A 21,013-nucleotide genomic window follows, 5' to 3' on the forward strand; every position below is an offset into this window, starting at 1 on the left:
CCTAATAAAGTCCCACGGTTTACAATATCATTTGTATGCCGATGACACCCAAATCTACTTCTCTGCACCAGACCTATCTCCTTCCTTGCTAACCCGTGTCACTAACTGTCTTTCTCACATCTCTAACTGGATGTCCTCTCACTACCTCAAGCTAAATCGCTCCAAAACTGAGCTCCTTATTTCCCCCCCTTCTTCTAAACTCTCCACCCCCAATCTCTCTATAACTGTCGACAACTCCATCATTACCCCTACCCCGCATGCCCGATGTCTCGGGGTCACATTTGACTCAGATCTTTCTTTCACTCCTCACATTCAGTCATTGGCTAAAGCCTGCCGCTTCCACCTTAAAAACATCTCTAAATTTAGACACTTCCTTACACAAGATGCAACTAAGATTTTAATCCACTCTCTCATTCTTTCCCACCTCAATTACTGCAACTCTGTCCTCTCTGGTCTCCCCACCTGCTGCCTAGCTGCCTCTGCCAGACTCATCTTCCTTACACCTTGCTCTTCATCTGCTGCACCTCTCTGCCAATCCCTTCACTGGCTTCCTCTTGCCTCTTGGATCAAACACAAAACTCTCACTCTTACATACAAAGCCCTCAACTGCACTGCTCCCCCCTATATCTCAGACCTTTTCTCCAGATACTCTCCCTCCCGTCCCCTTCGCTCTGCTCACGACCTCCTACTCTCCTCCTCTCTTGTCACCTCATCACACTCCCGTTTACAGGACTTCTCCAGACTGGCTCCCATCTTGTGGAACTCTCTGCCTCGCTCCACAAGACTCTACCCTAGTTTTAAAAGCTTCAAGTGCTCCCTAAAGACTCTACTGTTCAGGGATGCATACAACCTACGCTAACCTTTCTTTATACCAGTTCCTCTCCTCCATTGCTATCCCCTGAACCCCCTTAGCATGTAAGCCTAAGAGTTCAGCTGTTTGTTGATCACCTTCTCAAGAGCTGACTACAACAGTGCAAGTCTTGGCAGGGCCCTCTACCCATTTGATCCCTATAAATGTTTTGTTGTACTCCGCTTTTGTTTATAGCGCTGCGGAATCTGTTGGTGCTCTACAAATAACCGATAATAATAATAACATTAAACTTGCATTATTCATATAGAGCATGTAATTCTAAGACACTTTTAAATTCAATTCTATTTTCAAATGTGCTTTGTTCTCTTGGTATCCGTTGTTGAAAAATAATACGCACGTATCCTACACTAGTGCGAGCTGCTGCTGATTGGTGCCTGCACACATTTGTCTCTTGTGATTGGCTAATTAGATGTGCTCATCTAGCTGCCAGTAGTGCAATGCTGTTCCTTCAGCAAAAGATATCGAGATAATGAAGCAAATTTGATAATAGAAGTAAATTGGAAAGTTGTTTAAAATTGTATGCTCTATCCAAATCATGAAAGAAAATGTTGGGGTTTCCTGTCCCTTTAATCAGTGTATCAGTTTGTGACATATAGATACATATAGCTGACAGTACTTTACTGAGGACTGAATCCATATAGTTTACGGAAATAAGAGTTATTTTAGATGTCTTACTGCCCTTTTTTTATTGTCAGAATTAGAAAATCCAGATGTTATGATACTTGTCAGTGACCTCTGCCAAAGGCACTAATGACATCAATAAATTGTATAGCAGCGGGATTGAAATGCTGGTATAAATTGTCAGCAATGTTTGCCAAGCAGGAAAAATGATTAATGTGCAGGTTTAACGGTAAGATTGGAATTTAAGTGCTTTGCTTTTATAAGGTCAGACACTGAATGCAAACAATACTCTAATAACAATCCACTAGTAATATAGCCGGTCTAAGTCCCTCAATGTTACATGCAGTACAAACAGACCCTACACAGCAATTAATGAAAATTTCTCCAACATTGGTGTGTCCGGTCCACGGCGTCATCCTTACTTGTGGGATATTCTCTTCCCCAACAGGAAATGGCAAAGAGTCCCAGCAAAGCTGGTCACATGATCCCTCCTAGGCTCCGCCCACCCCAGTCATTCTCTTTGCCGTTGCACAGGCAACATCTCCACGGAGATGGTTAAGAGTTTTTTGGTGTTTAAATGTAGTTTTTATTCTTCTATCAAGTGTTTGTTATTTTAAAATAGTGCTGGTATGTACTATTTACTCTGAAACAGAAAAGGATGAAGATTTCTGTTTGTAAGAGGAAGATGATTTTAGCAGACAGTAACTAAAATTGATTGCTGTTTCCACACAGGACTGTTGAGATGAAGTAACTTCAGTTGGGGGAAACAGTTAGCAGACCTTTCTGCTTAAGGTATGACTAGCCATATTTCTAACAAGACCATGTAATGCTGGAAGGCTGTCATTTCCCCTCATGGGGACCGGTAAGCCATTTTCTTAGTCAAATATAAAAGAATAAAGGGCTTAAAAAAGGGCTTAAAAACTGGTAGACATTTTTATGGGCTAAAACGATTGCTTTATTGGGGCATATTATGCAGATTGTAGCTAATAATTGGCATTATAATCTTGGGGAACGTTTAAAAAACGGCAGGCACTGTGTTGGACACCTTTTTTAGTCTGGGGGCCTTTCTAGTTATAGACTCAGCCTCATTTTCGCGCCTTTACTGCGCAGTTGTTTTTGGAGAGCAAGGCATGCAGATGCATGTGTGAGGATCTAAGAATCACTAAAAAAGCTTCTAGAAGGCGTCATTTGGTATCGTATTCCCCTCTGGGCTTGGTTGGGTCTCAGCAAAGCATATAGCTGGGACTGTATAGGGGTTAAATTTGAAAACGGCTCTGGTTCCGTTATTTTAAGGGTTAAAGCTCTGGAATTTGGTGTGCAATACTTTTAATGCTTTAAGACACTGTGGTGAAATTTTGGTGAATTTTGAACAATTCCTTCATACTTTTTCACATATTCAGTAATAAAGTGTTTTCAGTTTGAAATTTAAAGTGACAGTAACGGTTTTATTTTAAAACGTTTTTTGTGCTTTGTTGACAAGTTTAAGCCTGTTTAACATGTCTGTACCATCAGATAAGCTATGTTCTATATGTATGAAAGCCAATGTTTCTCCCCATTTAAATTTATGTGATAATTGTGCCATAGTGTCCAAACAAAGTAAGGACAGTAATGCCACAGATAATGATATTGCCCAAGATGATTCCTCAAATGAGGGGAGTAAACATGATACTACATCATCCCCTACTGTGTCTACACCAGTTATGCCCACACAGGAGGCCCCTAGTACATCTAGTGCGCCAATAATTATTACCATGCAACAATTAACGGCTGTAATGGATAACTCCATAGCAAATCTTTTATCCAAAATGCCTACTTATCAGAGAAAGCGCAATTGCTCTGTTTTAAACACTGAAGAGCAAGAGGACGCTGATGATAACTGTTCTGACATACCCTCACACCAATCTCAAGGGGCCATGAGGGAGGTTTTGTCTGATGGAGAAATCTCAGATTCAGGAAAAATTTCTCATCAAGCTGAACCTGATGTTGTGACATTTAAATTTAAATTAGAACATCTCCACGCACTGCTTAAGGAGGTGTTATCTACTCTGGATGATTTTGACAATTTGGTCATTCCAGAGAAATTATGTAAGATGGACAAGTTCCTAGAGGTTCCGGTGCCCCCCGACGCTTTTCCTATACCCAAGCGGGTGGCGGACATAGTAAATAAAGAGTGAAAGGCCCGGCATACCTTTTGTTCCCCCCCCTATATTTAAGAAATTATTTCCTATAGTCGACCCCAGAAAGGACTTATGGCAGACAGTCCCCAAGGTCGAGGGGGCGGTTTCTACTCTAAACAAACGCACTACTATTCCTATCGAAGATAGTTGTGCTTTCAAAGATCCTATGGATAAGAAATTAGAGGGTTTGCTTAAAAAGATTTTTGTACAGTAAGGTTACCTTCTACAACCAATTTCATGCATTGTTCCTGTCACTACGGCAGCGTGTTTCTGGTTCGAGGAACTAGAAAAGTCGCTCAGTAAAGAATCTTCGTATGAGGAGGTTATGGACAGAGTTCAAGCACTTAAATTGGCTAACTCTTTTGTTTTAGATGCCGCTTTGCAATTAGCTAGATTAGCGGCGAAAAATTCAGGGTTTGCTATCGTGTCGCGCAGAGCGCTTTGGCTAAAGTCTTGGTCAGCGGATGTGTCTTCCAAGACAAAATTGCTTAACATTCCTTTCAAAGGTAAAACATTATTTGGACCTGATTTGAAAGAGATTATTTCAGACATCACTGGGGGAAAGGGCCACGCCCTCCCACAGGATAGGTCTTTTAAGGCTAAAAATAAGCCTAATTTTCGTCCCTTTCGCAGAAAAGGACCAGCCTCTAATTCTGTATCCTCTAAGCAAGAGGGTAATACTTCACAACCCAAACCAGCCTGGAAACCAATGCAAGGCTGGAACAAGGGTAAGCAGGCCAAGAAGCCTACCACTGCTACCAAAACAGCATGAAGGGATAGCCCCCGATCCGGGACCGGATCTAGTGGGGGGCAGACTTTCTCTCTTTGCTCAGGCTTGGGCAAGAGATGTTCAGGATCCTTGGGCGCTAGAAATAGTTTCTCAAGGTTATCTCCTGGAATTCAAGGAACTACCCCCAAGGGGAAGGTTCCACAGGTCTCAATTATCTTCAAACCAAATAAAGAGACAGGCATTCTTACATTGTGTAGAAGACCTGTTAAAGATGGGAGTGATACATCCAGTTCCAATAAGAGAACAAGGAATGGGATTTTATTCCAATCTGTTCATAGTTCCCAAAAAAGAGGGAACATTCAGACCAATTTTGGATCTAAAGATCCTAAACAAATTTCTCAGGGTACCATCGTTCAAAATGGAAACTATTCGAACGATCCTACCTACTATCCAGGAAAATCAATTTATGACTACCGTGGATTTAAAGGATGCGTACCTACATATTCCTATCCACAAGGAACATCATCAGTTCCTAAGGTTCGCTTTTCTGGACAAGCATTAGCAGTTTGTGGCACTTCCATTCGGATTAGCCACTGCTCCAAGGATTTTCACAAAGGTACTAGGGTCCCTTCTAGCGGTTCTAAGACCAAGGGGCATTGCATTAGTACCTTACTTGGACGACATCCTGATTCAAGCGTCGTCCCTGTCAAAAGCAAAGGCTCATACGGACATCGTCCTAGCCTTTCTCAGATCTCACGGATGGAAGGTGAACAAAGAAAAAAGTTCTCTGTCCCCGTCAACAAGAGTTCCCTTCTTGGGAACAATAATAGATTCCTTAGAAATGAGGATTTTTCTGACAGAGGTCAGAAAATCAAAACTTCTAAGCTCTTGTCAAGTACTTCATTCTGTTCCTCGTCCTTCCATAGCGCAGTGCATGGAAGTAATAGGATTGATGGTTGCAACAATGGACATAGTTCCTTTTGCACAAATTCATCTAAGACCATTACAACTGTGCATGCTCAGACAGTGGAATGGGGATTATACAGACTTGTCTCCGACGATTCAAGTAGATCAAAAGACCAGAGATTCACTCCGTTGGTGGCTGATCCTGGACAATCTGTCACAGGGAATGAGCTTCCGCAGACCAGAGTGGGTCATTGTCACGACCGACGCCAGCCTAGTGGGCTGGGGCGCGGTCTGGGAATCCCTGAAGGCTCAGGGTCTATGGTCTCGGGAAGAGTCTCGTCTCCCGATAAACATTCTGGAACTGAGAGCGATATTCAATGCTCTCAGAGCTTGGCCTCAACTAGCAAAGGCCAAATTCATAAGGTTTCAGTCAGACAACATGACGACCGTTGCATATATCAATCATCAGGGGGGAACAAGGAGTTCCCTGGCGATGAAAGAAGTGACCAAGATAATTCAATGGGCGGAGGATCACTCCTGCCACTTGTCTGCGATCCACATCCCAGGAGTGGAAAATTGGGAAGCGGATTTTCTGAGTCGTCAGACATTCCATCCGGGGGAGTGGGAACTCCATCCGGAAATCTTTGCCCAAATAACTCAATTATGGGGCATTCCAGACATGGATCTGATGGCGTCTCGTCAGAACTTCAAGGTTCCTTGCTACGGGTCCAGATCCAGGGATCCCAAGGCGACTCTAGTAGATGCACTAGTAGCACCTTGGACCTTCAACCTAGCTTATGTATTCCCACCGTTTCCTCTCATCCCCAGGCTGGTAGCCAGGATCAATCAGGAGAGGGCCTTGGTGATCTTGATAGCTCCTGCGTGGCCACGCAGGACTTGGTATGCAGACCTGGTGAATATGTCATCGGCTCCACCATGGAAGCTACCTTTGAGACAGGACCTTCTTGTTCAGGGTCCATTCGAACATCCGAATCTGGTTTCCCTCCAACTGACGGCTTGGAGATTGAACGTTTGATTTTATCAAAGCGTGGGTTTTCAGATTCTGTAATAGATACTCTGATTCAGGCTAGAAAGCCTGTAACTAGAAAAATTTACCATAAAATATGGAAAAAATATATCTGTTGGTGTGAATCTAAAGGATTCCCATGGAACAAGATTCCTAAGATTCTATCCTTTCTACAAGAAGGTTTGGAGAAAGGATTATCTGCAAGTTCTCTAAAGGGACAGATCTCTGCTTTATCTGTTTTACTTCACAAAAGACTGGCAGCCGTGCCAGATGTTGAAGCATTTGTTCAGGCTCTGGTTAGGATCAAGCCTGTTTACAGACCTTTGACTCCTCCCTGGAGTCTAAATCTAGTTCTTTCAGTTCTTCAAGGGGTTCCGTTTGAACCCTTACATTCCGTAGATATTAAGTTACTATCTTGGAACGTTTGTTACACAATTTGGACGTAGTCCGTGCTCTAAAATTCTATTTAGAGGCTACTAAAGATTTCAGACAAACATCTTCCTTGTTTGTTGTTTATTCTGGTAAAAGGAGAGGTCAAAAAGCGACTTCTACCTCTCTTTCCTTTTGGCTTAAAAGCATTATCCGATTGGCTTATGAGACTGCCGGACGGCAGCCTCCTGAAAGAATCACAGCTCACTCCACTAGGGCTGTGGCTTCCACATGGGCCTTCAAGAATGAGGCTTCTGTTGACCAGATATGTAAGGCAGTGACTTGGTCTTCACTGCACACTTTTGCCAAATTTTACAAATTTGATACTTTTGCTTCTTCGGAGGCTATTTTTGGGAGAAAGGTTTTGCAAGCCGTGGTGCCTTCCATTTAGGTGACCTGATTTGCTCCCTCCCTTCATCCGTGTCATAAAGCTTTGGTATTGGTTCCCACAAGTAAGGATGACGCCCTGGACCGGACACACCAATGTTGGAGAAAACAGAATTTATGCTTACCTGATAAATTACTTTCTCCAACGGTGTGTCCGGTCCACGGCCCGCCCTGGTTTTTTAATCAGGTCTGATGAATTATTTTCTCTAACTACAGTCACCACGGTATCATATGGTTTCTCCTATATATATTTCCTCCTGTCCGTCGGTCGAATGACTGGGGTGGGCGGAGCCTAGGAGGGATCATGTGACCAGCTTTGCTGGGACTCTTTGCCATTTCCTGTTGGGGAAGAGAATATCCCACAAGTAAGGATGACGCCGTGGACCGGACACACCGTTGGAGAAAGTAATTTATCAGGTAAGCATAAATTCTGTTATTCAAGTTTAGTTAGATGTACCACCTTGATGGTGACATAGAGGCAGTTTAAAAAAAAATATAAAAAGATTGCTTTCTGAATTAAACACATACATCAAAATAATCATATACTCCAAAATATATACAGAAAAATCATACATATAAAAGGCACCAAGTGGCCAAAATAGTATTAATAAATGAAAATATTTGTGTGTTAAAGATTTTAATGGCGGTGTGGTTAATATCCCACTTATTGAAGGGACTGTAAAGTCAAAATTAAACTGTCATGGTTCAGATAGAGCGTGCAGTTTAAAACAACTGTCTAGTTTATTTCTACTATATGATTTACTTTATTTTCTTGGTATCCCATGTTGAAAAGCATAGCTAGGTAGGCTCAGAAGCAGCAATGCAGTACTAAGAGCCAGCTGCTGATTGGTGGCTGCACATATATGCCTCTTGTCATTGGCTCACCTGATGTGTTGGGCGGCTTCAAGGACTGAATGCAGCTAAAAACAAAAATAAAACAAATGCAGGCAATTTTGCTTAAAGCAACGGAGTGTATTAGTATAAATGTGCCTATCAGTTTTCAAACAGGATGGCTAGTTGGCTACTAATCTTATCTGATTTGATAACGCTCCATGCTACCTTCTGGTAGGGCGCTGTGATGTTTTGCTCGTCCAGGGAACAGTGTTCTGAGTAGTATACGGATCGAGGCACTGTGATATCTAACTGAGTTTATGTGTTCAATTGCATTGTGATATTAAGTGCTATCTACACAGAAACAGAGATGCACATGCTGCTATTTGGATACTTAAAGCGATGGTAAACTTTGTCTAATCAAATGCTATATATTTAATTTTTGCTATTAAATAAGTATATTTGTAAAAAAAATTTAATCTACCTGTGAAAAGGGTTTAAATCCGTGCCTATAGTGATGTTTCTATTACAACGTTATGCTGGCCCACTGGAATTAACTTCCCTTTTTTTTTAATGTCAATCCCAATAAACATCCAATCAGTGTGTGTGTCATATGACACTTATGAAGTCCAGCACTTAGGAAGCCTATATTGAGAGAGGGACTGCTCTCTATGTCACAGCTCAGCCAAGAGAGAAAATGAACAGGGGCGGGGGGAGTGGAGGAACAGATGATACCAAGTAGGATTATAAATCTTGTATTATAATATATATATATATATATATATATATATATATATATATATATATATATATATACACTTTTTAAAAAATAATTATGTGGTTTTGCTTGTATACTAATATATTTTTTATTGCAACATTCATAAAGTCTGAAATGTGCCATTACTTTTTAAAGCAGGGGTGGGGAACCTTGGCCCTCCAGATGTTTCAGAACTACGTTTCCCATGATGCTCAACTGGACTTCTGATATTCTAAGTATCATGGGTAATGTAGTTCCGAATCATCAGGAAGGCCAAGGTTCCCCTTCCCTTCTTTAAAGGGTCAGTAAACAATTTGAGTTTGTACTAATAACATTTTTAAATTATGTGTAGTAAATTTATATTGTCACAATTTTCCTGTAATTTAGCTCTGAAAACTGTGGGCTTTCCAGTTCCCTTGAGTTTTTATAAAGTAATGTGCACAACCATGTTGAAAACCAGGTTTCCCTTATCTAATCTCTTGATGAGGATATAGGGCATAAATATATAAAGTTTGCAAACAATATCTGGGTGGAGTATAGCAATGTTAAAGGGACTTTAAATTCTGTTACATAGTTTCTTCTACATTGCATTATTACACACTTTATCTGTCCCTAATTGCTTTCAGCAGAAGAGATTAGATAAGGAAAACTTAGGTTTTAACATGGTGCCTCCCATTACTTTATAGAAACTAAAACTTTATGCTTATTTAAAATAATATATAAACTGTAATTAGTCTCAGGCTTATATTTGATTTGAATACATAATTAACCTTAACTTTAATACAGATTGCAATGAATCACTGTGAGGCGCAATAGTTCTTAAAACATAACATTTATTGTTCCAAATAGATAAAATCAAGACAACAGAAAGCATGCCATTATGGGATGGGAGGACCACTCAGCTAACGCGTTTTGGCATTCACAGTACTCTTAGCTATGAGTGGCTGTACAATCCTCCGACATTTAAACACACCAGTCTACAATCATTGTTAAAAATACATTTCACTGCCAACCAATGTCAACAATAAAGTGGACGGAAACATCCAATATCTAACTTATACAATTTGATCTTTAACAGGCATACAACCTTCAGATTAATTTATATTACCACAAACTAATTATACTTTATATTTTGTGCAGTGTAAAATGATTGTTCCATGGGCTATATTAGCACTAGCCATATTCCTACTATAATGCATATTCGGAACTATGTGTATATGTGTGTATAAAGTTAACTGATACTTGGCAATAATGATAGGAAGAGAACACACATTTCCTAATCATGATATATGATATTCACATTACTATACTGTTTGGTAACAAATTCCCATCAGATGCTTGTAATCATATTCTGTATTTGTTTATTTCCTTTAATACACTCCAGCTATTATTTACACTTTATGTAGAGGTTTGTATATCTGATCTGCATGATTTGATAAACGTTGAACATACACATCGATTCTGAATTTTGCTTTCCTGTTTGTTTTGCCTCATTTTGCTTTATATTGATGAACACATTTCATTGCTGCCTTCTATATAAACTACATATATTATGAAAGTAATTATCATGCAGCATTATTAATATTTATCTCACTTTGAAATAGCAACTCAATAACAAATAATGCTGACACATATGAAGCAAAGTTCAGGAGTACTTGAAAGTCCATATTTATTTTTGCTTATCCCAAACATTTTTCAAATCTCTAGTGACATTTTTTTCCCTGTCACTTGGGACTTCAATTGCAATACTAACACGTAACATCATAAAACTTATCCACTGAGCTCTTGAAGCTGTTCAGAGTTGAGCATATTAGTATTGCCATGGCTGTATACAGGATACTTCTTAAAAGAATAAAGGAATATAATTACAAATGGAGTGTAATGTGTGTTACCTTGAAATATGAGCACAACAAAAGAAGCACTAATGATTGTGCTTGAGCGATGTTGACGCATAATACGACAGATATTTTTGCTCTCCAGAAATTTTTTGATACAAAATCTTAATGCAAACGATCATATCAGAGTTATTTTATGCTAAAATTTAGCACATACAGTTGATTAAAATCTTACTTAGAATTTTCATTATTTTAACTATAAATTTCATAAAATATTTATTATAGCAAATAAAAAATTGACAAGCTCTTGGGAGTTGAAACTCAAAAGCTTGCACCAGATATTTTAATAAAAGAGATTAACAGTCATCAGACACTGAGTTTCATGTTGATATTTCTATTGAAAATCACTGTTCTTTCCTTGAAAACCCAAGGCAATCACTAACAAAATTAGGTCAATCCAGGGAAAAAAAAGGCTTAATCCATATGCCTGCCATAATTTTTTCCCTTTTCTTTTACTGTTTATGCAGGAATACATTTGATGCAGTATGGTTTTCTTAAACACTTTTTCATAGAGGGGCTACTAAGCTCCTCCACTTTCATACTGGAAATGGAGGAGCTTAGTAGCCCCCTTAAGTCTAGCGTTAAGATTCTGGACAGGTTCTTTAAAGCTGCACCCAACCAGCCTTCTACCATCTGTAGTTCTGAATCAGTTACATATTTTGTAGTTAAGGAGTATATTAAGCCAAATGTACCATTTGTTTCTTCTGCTTAGTTTAAGGTTAGGTTTCCTTTGCCAGCCTTTGGGAGACGGCCCCCAAAGTAGATGTTACTATTTTAACTTTGGCCTGGAGAGTACTATTCCCTTAGAGGGTAGCCCCTCCTTTAAAGACTCAATAAATGGATAAGAAACTCAAAGGTTTCTATAGACACTTTTTTTCAACCAGTGGGTTTTCCCTGATGTTAGTGTGGCAGTGACCATGTCATTCTGGTATGATTACCTCTTTATGACAAGAAGTCCACTCCAGCTTCAAAGTCAGCATGAAGTTGTCTTTTTTTGTGAGTTATGGGCACATTCTATTTCTGATCCTTTGGTTTCGCAGATTGTCTCTTAAGGTCACAGAATTAGTTTTCAATCCAGGCCTCCTCCAGGATTTATTCTCTCATGTATTTTGGGAGCCAATCAAGGCTCCTGCGTAGCAGACTTGGAGGGAAAGAGTAATTGCTCTGATGCCTATAGGAAGGCTGGGTCAAGTGTTATTATTATTATTATCAGTTATTTGTAGAGCAACAACAGATTCTGCAGCCCTATAAACATAGGCGGTATACAAGGTAACATTTATAAGGATCAAATGGGTAGAGGGCCCTGCTGAGAGTTGCACTGTTGTAGACCGCTCTTATGAAGGTGATCTGCAAACAGTTGGGCTCTTAGGCTTACATGCTAAGGGGGTTCAGGGGGATAGCAATGGAGGAGAGGAATTAGGATTAGGAAAGGTTAGTGTAGGTTGTATGCATCCCTGAACAGTAGAGTCTTTAGGGAGCGGTTGATGCTTTCAAAACTAGGGAAGAGGCTTGTGGAGGGTGGCAGAGAGATCCACAAGATGGGAGCCAGTCTGGAGAAGTCCTGTAAACAGGAATGTGAGGAGGTAACAAGAGAGGAGGTTGTGAGCAGAGCGAAGGGGACGGGAGGGAGAGTATCTGAAGACAAGGTCTGAGATACAGGGGGGAGCAGTGCAGTTGAGGGGGCTTGTATGTTAGAGTCAGAATTTTGTGTTTAATCCTGGAGGCAAGAGGAAGCCAGTGAAGGGATTGGCAGAGAGGTGCAGCAGATGAAAAGCGACGTTTAAGGAAGATGAGCCTGGCAGAGGCATTCATTATGAATTGTAAAGGAGAGAATAACTTATTTTGGGTATACAATTCCTAAATACATTTCTAAAGATGCTAATCTTCAAGATAAGAACTATTCACACTCTTCTAGCTTTTGATGAGATTACTTGGACAATCACACCAGTGTAGAGAGTTTTAGATCATCTGGTCCTACATTTTTAGAATTTATCAAGGTCTGGCGGACTTGATCCGACACTGCGGATCAGGTCCGCCAGACCTCGCTGAATACGGAGAGCAATACGCTCTCCGTATTCAGCATTGCACCAGCAGCTCACAAGAGCTGCTGGTGCAACGCCGCCCTCTGCAGACTCACGGCCAATCGGCCACCAGCATCAACCCGATCGTACTCAATCGGGTTGATTTCTGGCGATGTCTGTCCGCCTGCTCAGAGCAGGCGGACAGGTTATGGAGCAGCGGTCTTTGTGACCGCTGCTTCATAACTTGTGTTTCTGGCGAGTCTGAAGACTCGCCAGAAACACGGCCCTTCAAGCTCCGTACGGAGCTTGATAAATATGGGCCTATATCTTCATTGTTGGTGGCCTGCCTTAAGGGTTTAATCAGAAAGGCTTATATAGTATTGTTTAAGTCAGCCCTTAATCAGATAACTGTTTATTCGACTAGAATAGGCTGCCTGGTCTTCTTTGCATACTTTTCGATGAGGTGGTTTTTAGCAGGAAAGTGCTGTGTGCCATTGTGCCTGATTAGTAACAGGCCTGCCTAACTTTCTTAGTTTTGCCCTATTCTGGTTGTCTCATGGAGTTTACTTCTTGGGTATTGGGTTCCACATGTGATGATTTTGTGGACTCTCACCATCAAATGAAAGAAAACATAATTTATGCTTACGTTATAAAATTATTTCACAACATCTGAAATCGTTATGTTGATCTGTAATTAAAAACAGCATCTTCCTATAAACATACAATTGTTTTAGATGTGGGGGGGGGGTTCTACTGCTTGGGCGACATCACAATATCACAACTTTATGGGGCCGATTTATGACAGTGCGAGCGGACATGATACGATGTAGCGTATCATGTCCGCCGCACATCAATAAATGCTGACAGCATACGCTGTCGGCATTTATCATTGCACAAGCAGTTCTTGTGAACTGCTTGTGCAATGCCGCCCCCTGCAGATTTGCGACCAATCGGCCACTAGCAGGGGGTGTCAATCAGCCCGATTGTATAGGATCAGGCGGATTGAAGACCGCAGCCTTATAGGCAGCGAACAAGTTATGGAGCAGCGGTCTTTAGACCACTGCTTCATAACTACTGTTTCCGGCGAGCCTGAAGGCTCACACGGAAACAGGGGCATCAAGCTTGATAATTCAGCACCTTAATCTCCAGTCCGTCTGCTCAATTTTCCTCAAATAAAGCTATGAAAATTGTACCCCATGAGACCTATATTTAGGACAAATTTTGGTCTACAGATTTCTACAGTAGTTAAAAAAAAAATCACGACCATATTGAAAAATATAATTTTTATGCACCTTAACAATTTTTTTTTTTAAAAAAAACCTGAATCAGTATACATTAAATTTTCACTTTGTAGAGTCTACCAGCCTGCAAGATATCAGCAAATTTTGTTTTCCTTTTCTAAAGTTATAAGCATTTTAAAATCAGCATTCAACATAAAATTCTTGTTTGTAACTTAAACTGTAGCTGCGCCAGTAGTATAATATATTTATATGAGCTATGTACATTTTTACTTTAACACTATAGTATATATTTGTTGCTTATCTTATTGTATTTTAATACAAAAAGGGCACAGACAGAAGCAAGAACAGAATGTTCCCTGTGTGTAGCGAAATATCACTATACACAACTGCTTTCTGTACTTGTTTTGCAAAAATATCATGGGCTTGCATGACCTTTATTGCTTAAGTGTATGCCAGTAATACCTTAAAAATAAAAAAAAAGGGATGGGTGGTATAAATACAAGATTTTTAGCTTCACAAAAGATAAAATAAAATAATGGGCTAGTTTACGAGTGGAGTGCAAAATTGTGCTTTCACGAGCACGATATTTGCGCTGCACTCGTAATACCAGCGCACGCAAATGTGCGCAGGAATTATAGGTGAAGCGCAATTGCATGGAAGCTTTGCGCTCACAAGAGCACACTTCCTTCCACAGGCTCCAATGGGAGCCTCGTTCTGATACCTTCATACATGGCACAGAACCTATCGTAGTGAAGGGGGTAGATCAAACAGCAATGGACAGCAAAATTTAATTGTATATGAATATATACATATATATTTATGTGTTTATATGTGTGTATACACATATAAATACATAAATATATATATATATATATATATATATATATATATATATATATATATATATATAAAAGCATATACATATATGTATATATATATTTCAAGTAAAATCACAGTCCCAATAAACCGCAATGTAAAGGCACTTTTCAATGCCGCACACTTTAATCCCATAAAACTGCACACTACACTTTATTTTGGGGGCAATTGGGAGATATTTTTTAAATTAACAAGAGGTCTGAACTCTGGTTAAGTTTCGGGCGGCTAATTGCTACCATGACTTCTTGGTAGCATTAACCAGCCACTTGTAATGGCTGGTTATTTAACATGCGCCCGTAAACGGGTAAATTTGCCTGTTTATAGGCACACGTTAAATTAGCGCTCCACTTGTAATCTAGCCCAATATCTTTACTGCATTTGTGTGTTCCATGCAGAATAAAAATTACATAATCTCCCTGGTGGGATCTTAAAATCAATTTATTATGAGCTGCGCTTAAATGGTCATCAAAATACTTCTACACAAAGAAAATATATGTAATTAAAGGGATATTCCAGCCAAAATTGAAATGCACATGGATGCATTTTACTTTCAGATAGAAACATTTTTGCAATATACATGTATTAGCAAAAATGCGTATAGTGAAATCTATAGCTGTTTCAAAATTGTATTTAAGTATGTACCGTGCACAAGCAGTCATGTGCAAAATGTTGCAGGGTCAGTCTTTTGCTTTCAACTTCTTATGGGGATTGAAACAGATACCATTTTCAGAGATAAATAACAGGAAAAACAGACATGTTGCTTTTGCCATATTTACCCTGTAACTCTAAGAGTCATATTATGAGTGGAGCGCAAACGTTTGTGCATGAGCAATATCGGGGGTTTTATGCTTTTGTTTGCGCACAGGTTAAATTGCACTGGTATTTGCAAATTGAAATTTATCAAGCTCCGTATGGAGCTTGAAGGCCCGTGTTTCTGGCGAGCCTTCAGACTCGTCAGAAACACCAGTTATGAAGCAGCGGTCTAAAGACCGCTGCTCCATAACCTGTCCGCCTGCTCTGAGGCGGACAGAGATTGCGTGAAATCAACCCGATCGAATACAATCGGGTTGATTGACACCCCCTGCTAACGGCCAAATCTGCAGGGGGTGGCGTTGCACCAGCAGTTCACAAGAGCTGCTGGTGCAATGCTGAATTCGGAGAGCGTATTGCTCTCCGCATTCAGCGATGTCTATCGGACTTGATCCGCTGATCGGATTATGTCGGACAGACATTTCATAAATAGGCCCGTAAGTGTTTAACCACTGCATCAAACTCCCATTTAGGAGCTCCTGAGCTGAACTCAGCTTGTGATTGGCAGTCATGTGACTGCTGTTGCTCAATTGGTTTCCTGCTCTTGACATCAGTTCTCTGCAGCTCCCAAGTTGGACTTTAATAGACCTAGATTATCATGAAAAACAGAGAAAGTTAGACTCTAGAAATGTGTGCTTTGGATTAGGTATGCTCCCTAGAGTGAGGATATTCCCCTAAAATATATCCCAGAAAAAAACAGATATGGTGACAAGAGAAATGGGTGTAAACCTAAATGTAACAATCATAATAGAATATAGCACATATGAGGCTTAGTATAATATACAAATATTAAATAAATAAATATTTATTAATAATGCAAAAAACGTAAAATATTTAATACTTTTTACATTATTAATAAATATTTATTTGTCTAATATTTGTATCTTCTACTCAGCCTCATATGTCCTATATTCTATAATGGTTGTTACATTTAGGTTTAGGCTTGAATAGCGCTCTCTACACCCATTTCTCTTGTCACCATAAAGACATGAGTATAGTAGTGCAAAAATGAGATGCTGTAACAAATCTTTGTGTTAGAATGTCCCTTTAAAAATGTAATGGATATTTCAGTTTGAGTGTTATTTCCCTTTAACAACAAAATTGGGCATTCCTACTCTATACACATCCCCTTGCTGTCCTTTGCTAACAAATACAGTTCATATCCCTTGTTTGAAAACAAATAAAAAAGCTGTTTACTAAAGAAGAGTTTAATATGATAGTGCACTGTCTGCCTTAATGTGTGAATGTAGTTAGTATGACAGCTCTGATAATGTGTGTTCGTTCTGTGCCTGCAGCAGTCACTTATAACTAGAAGAATCAGGACGGTCTCAGAGACTTCCAGCATCTCAGTGGAAGAAGATGAGGAGGAAAGCGAAGAACCATCAGCAACAGAATCTAATAAAAACAAGGTGATTGAATGTATGCACAACCACCACGTATTTTTGTTGGTTGTGCGTGCTGCATTATGTCGTTTTTCACATTATCTTATACAAGGCAAAATTTGAAGTTCTATCCTACGGCTTTATGTAACGCTGCAAAATTATATTCCAAGTGTCCTTTGCCATACAGTTACCAATGTACTGTGGGCAAAATTAACATTGATTGTATTTTCCCTGGAGTTTGACTTTGTTCTTTTGATACCATAGTGTTTGTGATTAAATTTTAAATAGCTTTGTGTATGTTGCTATACAAACAGGCATCAACCCGGAGAGACTAGATGCTACTTGGATAAATCTTTAAACGTATCTGTAATGTGTTTTGTTAAATGGAATTGGTGCTTTCATTGAAAAGCATTCTCATAGGGAATCATTAATCAAAGACTTTGAACTGTAAAACAAATGTGTAAAACTACAACAGATGTATTGCTCTTTGAGTTCTTCTGAACTGTTCACTGTACAAACATTTTTGCTTTTTTTTTGCATCATTTAGTGCCATGATTTCTGTCACCTCCTCTATGTATGAGTGTTCATTTTTTTGTGCAGTAATGGCAGGATGACAAATTAGTCATTCAATGATAATGGAAACTGTCTGCATAATAAAGTCAGTGCAGGCATAAAAATACAATACTGGTACAAATCCCCAAATCCGAAACCAAAAAATTCAAATTTACTCTGAAATCCAAATTTTTTAATTAAAGGGACAGTCTAGTCAAAATTAAACTTTCACGATTCAAATAGAGCATGCAATTTTAAGCAACTTTCTAATTTACTCCTATTATCAATTTGATTGCTCTTACATTGAAAAAAAGTTACGTTGCTGGAGATTAAATCTCCTTTCCTCCAACCTTTAAATTGGGACCTCTTTGTAACAAACAATTTTCTTGGAATTAACAGAGCTTCTTTCATCTCTGTATATGAGCCTTGAATATATTTATATAAAGTAATCATGCCCCCTTTCAAGTTTCTTTTTTTCTAGAGAAAATAGTACAGACTCAACATACCAAATATATAGAGAATGTAACAAAGCATGGAAAAAAATAACCAAATTAGCCACAATTGAAAATGAAAGATTAATTGCAAAGGATACTAAGTCAAACCCTCAAAGTTTTTTAAGTACATAAATGGCAAAAAATCTAAGAAGGACATTATAGGTACATTAAAATGTGTGAAGGGTAGCATGATTAACAGTATACACAAGGGGAACCAATGGGAGATACTTTGAAACAAACTAGAACATACACGCCCATACCATTAACTGGGTTGTCTCTAGAGGACTTGCTGCCCTGCATTGTGCGCCCATCTTTAGCTTGTTATCTATTACTACTCCCAAATCCCTTTCCTCCTCTACATCTAGTTCCATTTAAATAATAGATTGCCCTTATTTTTACTTCTAAAATGTAGAACCTTGCATTTTCCTGTATTATATCTCATTTTCCATTTACCTGTCCATTCTTCTAATTTTTGGAGATCCCCTTGTAAAGGAAGTTCATCCTGCCCTGACCTAATGACCTTACACTATTTTGTATCATCTGCAAAAATAGAGATGTTGCTATTTTATTCTTGCTCCAAGTCATTTATAAAAATATTATAAAGAACAGGGCCTAGTACTGATCCCTGGGGGACTCCACTGATTACCTTTGTCCAATCTGAGTATGATCCATTTACTACTACTCGTTGCTCACTGTCTTTTATCCAGTTATTGATCAATGAGCTAACATTTTCAGCTATTCACAGTCCCTTTTATTTTGTACATTAATCTCTCACATGGTACTTTATCAAACACCTTTACAAAATCTAAGTTTATCACATCAACTGATTCCCCTTTATCTATATTTTTACTTACTTCCTTGTATAATCTAATTAAATTTGTTTGAGATGATCTATTTCTCATAAAACCATGCTGATTTGAAATCATAATCTTGTTTACACAAATATATACTCATCATTATAATCCCTTCATGTATCTTCCCCACTATTGGTGTTAGACTAACTGGTCTATAGCTTCCTGGATCAGCCCTGCTTCCCTTTTTAAAGAGTGGCACCACATCAACTTTATGCCAGTCCTGGGGTACTATGCCTGAGGATAATGAGTCTTGAAAAATTAAGAGTAGAGGTTTGTCTATAACAGTGCTAAATTCCTGTAAAACCCTTGGGTGTATTCATTCTGGACCTGGAGTTTTATTTATCTTAATATTATACATTTTTTTTCCTGATATACTTTAGAGATAACCCAGTTAATGGTATGGGCTTGTATCTTTTAGTTCGTTTCAAAGTATCTCCCATTGGTTCCCCTCTTGTGTATACTGTTAATCATGCTACCCTTCAGACATTTTAATGTACCTATAATGTCCTTCTTAGATTTTTTTATGTACTTAAAAAACTTGACATTTTGACTTAGAACCATTTGCAATTAATCTTTCATTTTCAATTGTGGCTAATTTGGTTGCTTTTTTGCGTGCTTTGTTTTGTTGTTTCCTTATATATTTGGTATGTTGAGTCTGTACTATTTTCTTTGAATAATTTAAAGGCCCTAAAATGTTTCCTAATTTCTCTTAACACATTTTTATTTAGCCACATTGACTTGGATTTATTTATTTTACTTTTATAGCCATGTGGTATGTGTTGATATGTATATTTATTTGAAAAATGAATGTATAGTATTGCGCTAGCCCAAATATTGATATCACACCCTACTAAAAAACACACCTTCCTCTAAGTGTGTTTAGACGTGAAATACAAAAAATAGAAGGATTTTAGGAGGGCGCTGCAAATTGAGTTTAAGATATCTTAAATTAAGGGATACTTAAAGGCAGAAAAATAAGAATGTTTACAGACCTTAATACAATCACATTTTCGTGGAAGAAGAAACTTCACCTTTAACAATAAAATGATTTATTTATCATATAGTGCAAATCAATTAAAAAATATATATGAGAAAGGGACGTCTCCCATTAAAACATCCTAAAAACAATTGACTGAGGTTAAACACTATTGTGTATAGAACATATAGCTAACTGATGTATAAAGATATAAATTACACACCATACATACATAACTTCTAATGTATTTATACACAGAATAATAAGACTTTGTATCTTTAGAGAAAAGGCCAATTGTATACCACCATAGAAAGTCTCTTTATCAAAGCCCATCATAGGGTGAAATGTGTTGATGAGAAAAGGTGTGATTTTTGATGAAAGAAAGCTATTAATATTACAGTTGGTCTAAGTGTGTTTTGTTTGGAGGACTTTCCAATAACCCGGGTTATTCTGTCTGTACACTTGGACTCCACTTGCGTGCTATTAGCACTAAGTGCAAGGGGAATCAATCACCTATATCTATCTGTAAACAGGAGTTTGCATCAAAAGATGAAACAAAGAATGAACATTGTATCTAAGCCGCTATACGGAGGATCCGTGTCGTGAAGTAGACACAAGTCACGTGAGCGCTTACAGCTGACCGGTGTGAGACGCCAGGAACACAGCGGTAAGGAACCAGAGCGTGTATTACAGCTCACGCAGGTTAAAAAGCAGAAATAATCCTGTGGACGGTATGTCTCTACTTTAAGGTAAAACAAATTACCTGGTTACTACGTTCTCTCTGCACTTCAATGTATGGGCTGTCATAAAGTTAAAGACGGTACTTTTGCTAAGGTCCAAAAGTGGGCGTTTTCTTTTTTTTTCTTTTTTGCACGTATATGCCTAAGTTATACTACATTGGATTTGGATGTGAATTGTGCTATATCGCATACGTACATAAAATTGTGAGTGACATATAAAGAGACTTTATGTACGTATGCTATATAGCACAATTCACATCCAAATCCAATGTAGTATAACTTAGGCGTATACGTGCAAAAAAGGAAAAAAAAGAAAACGCCCACTTTTAACCTGCGTGAGCTGTAATACACGTCTCACACCGGTCAGCTGTAAGCGCTCACGTGACCTGTGTCTACTTCACGCCACAGATCCTCCGTATAGCGGCTTAGATACAAT

General features: G+C 38.7%; 1 protein-coding gene across 2 annotated transcripts in view; it reads left to right on the forward strand.

Moving 5' to 3' along the window:
* SEC16B (SEC16 homolog B, endoplasmic reticulum export factor) overlaps positions 1 to 21,013 on the forward strand; it is a 602,132-nt gene that overhangs the window by 475,320 nt on the left and 105,799 nt on the right. For both annotated transcript variants that reach the window (XM_053693298.1, XM_053693299.1), the window contains one exon: positions 16,875 to 16,988. In XM_053693298.1, the coding sequence (XP_053549273.1) occupies positions 16,875 to 16,988 (114 nt within the window). The remainder of the gene's footprint in view (positions 1 to 16,874; positions 16,989 to 21,013) is intronic.

This window comes from Bombina bombina, chromosome 10 (genome assembly GCF_027579735.1).
Source record: "Bombina bombina isolate aBomBom1 chromosome 10, aBomBom1.pri, whole genome shotgun sequence".
NCBI classification, from domain to species: domain Eukaryota; kingdom Metazoa; phylum Chordata; class Amphibia; order Anura; family Bombinatoridae; genus Bombina; species Bombina bombina.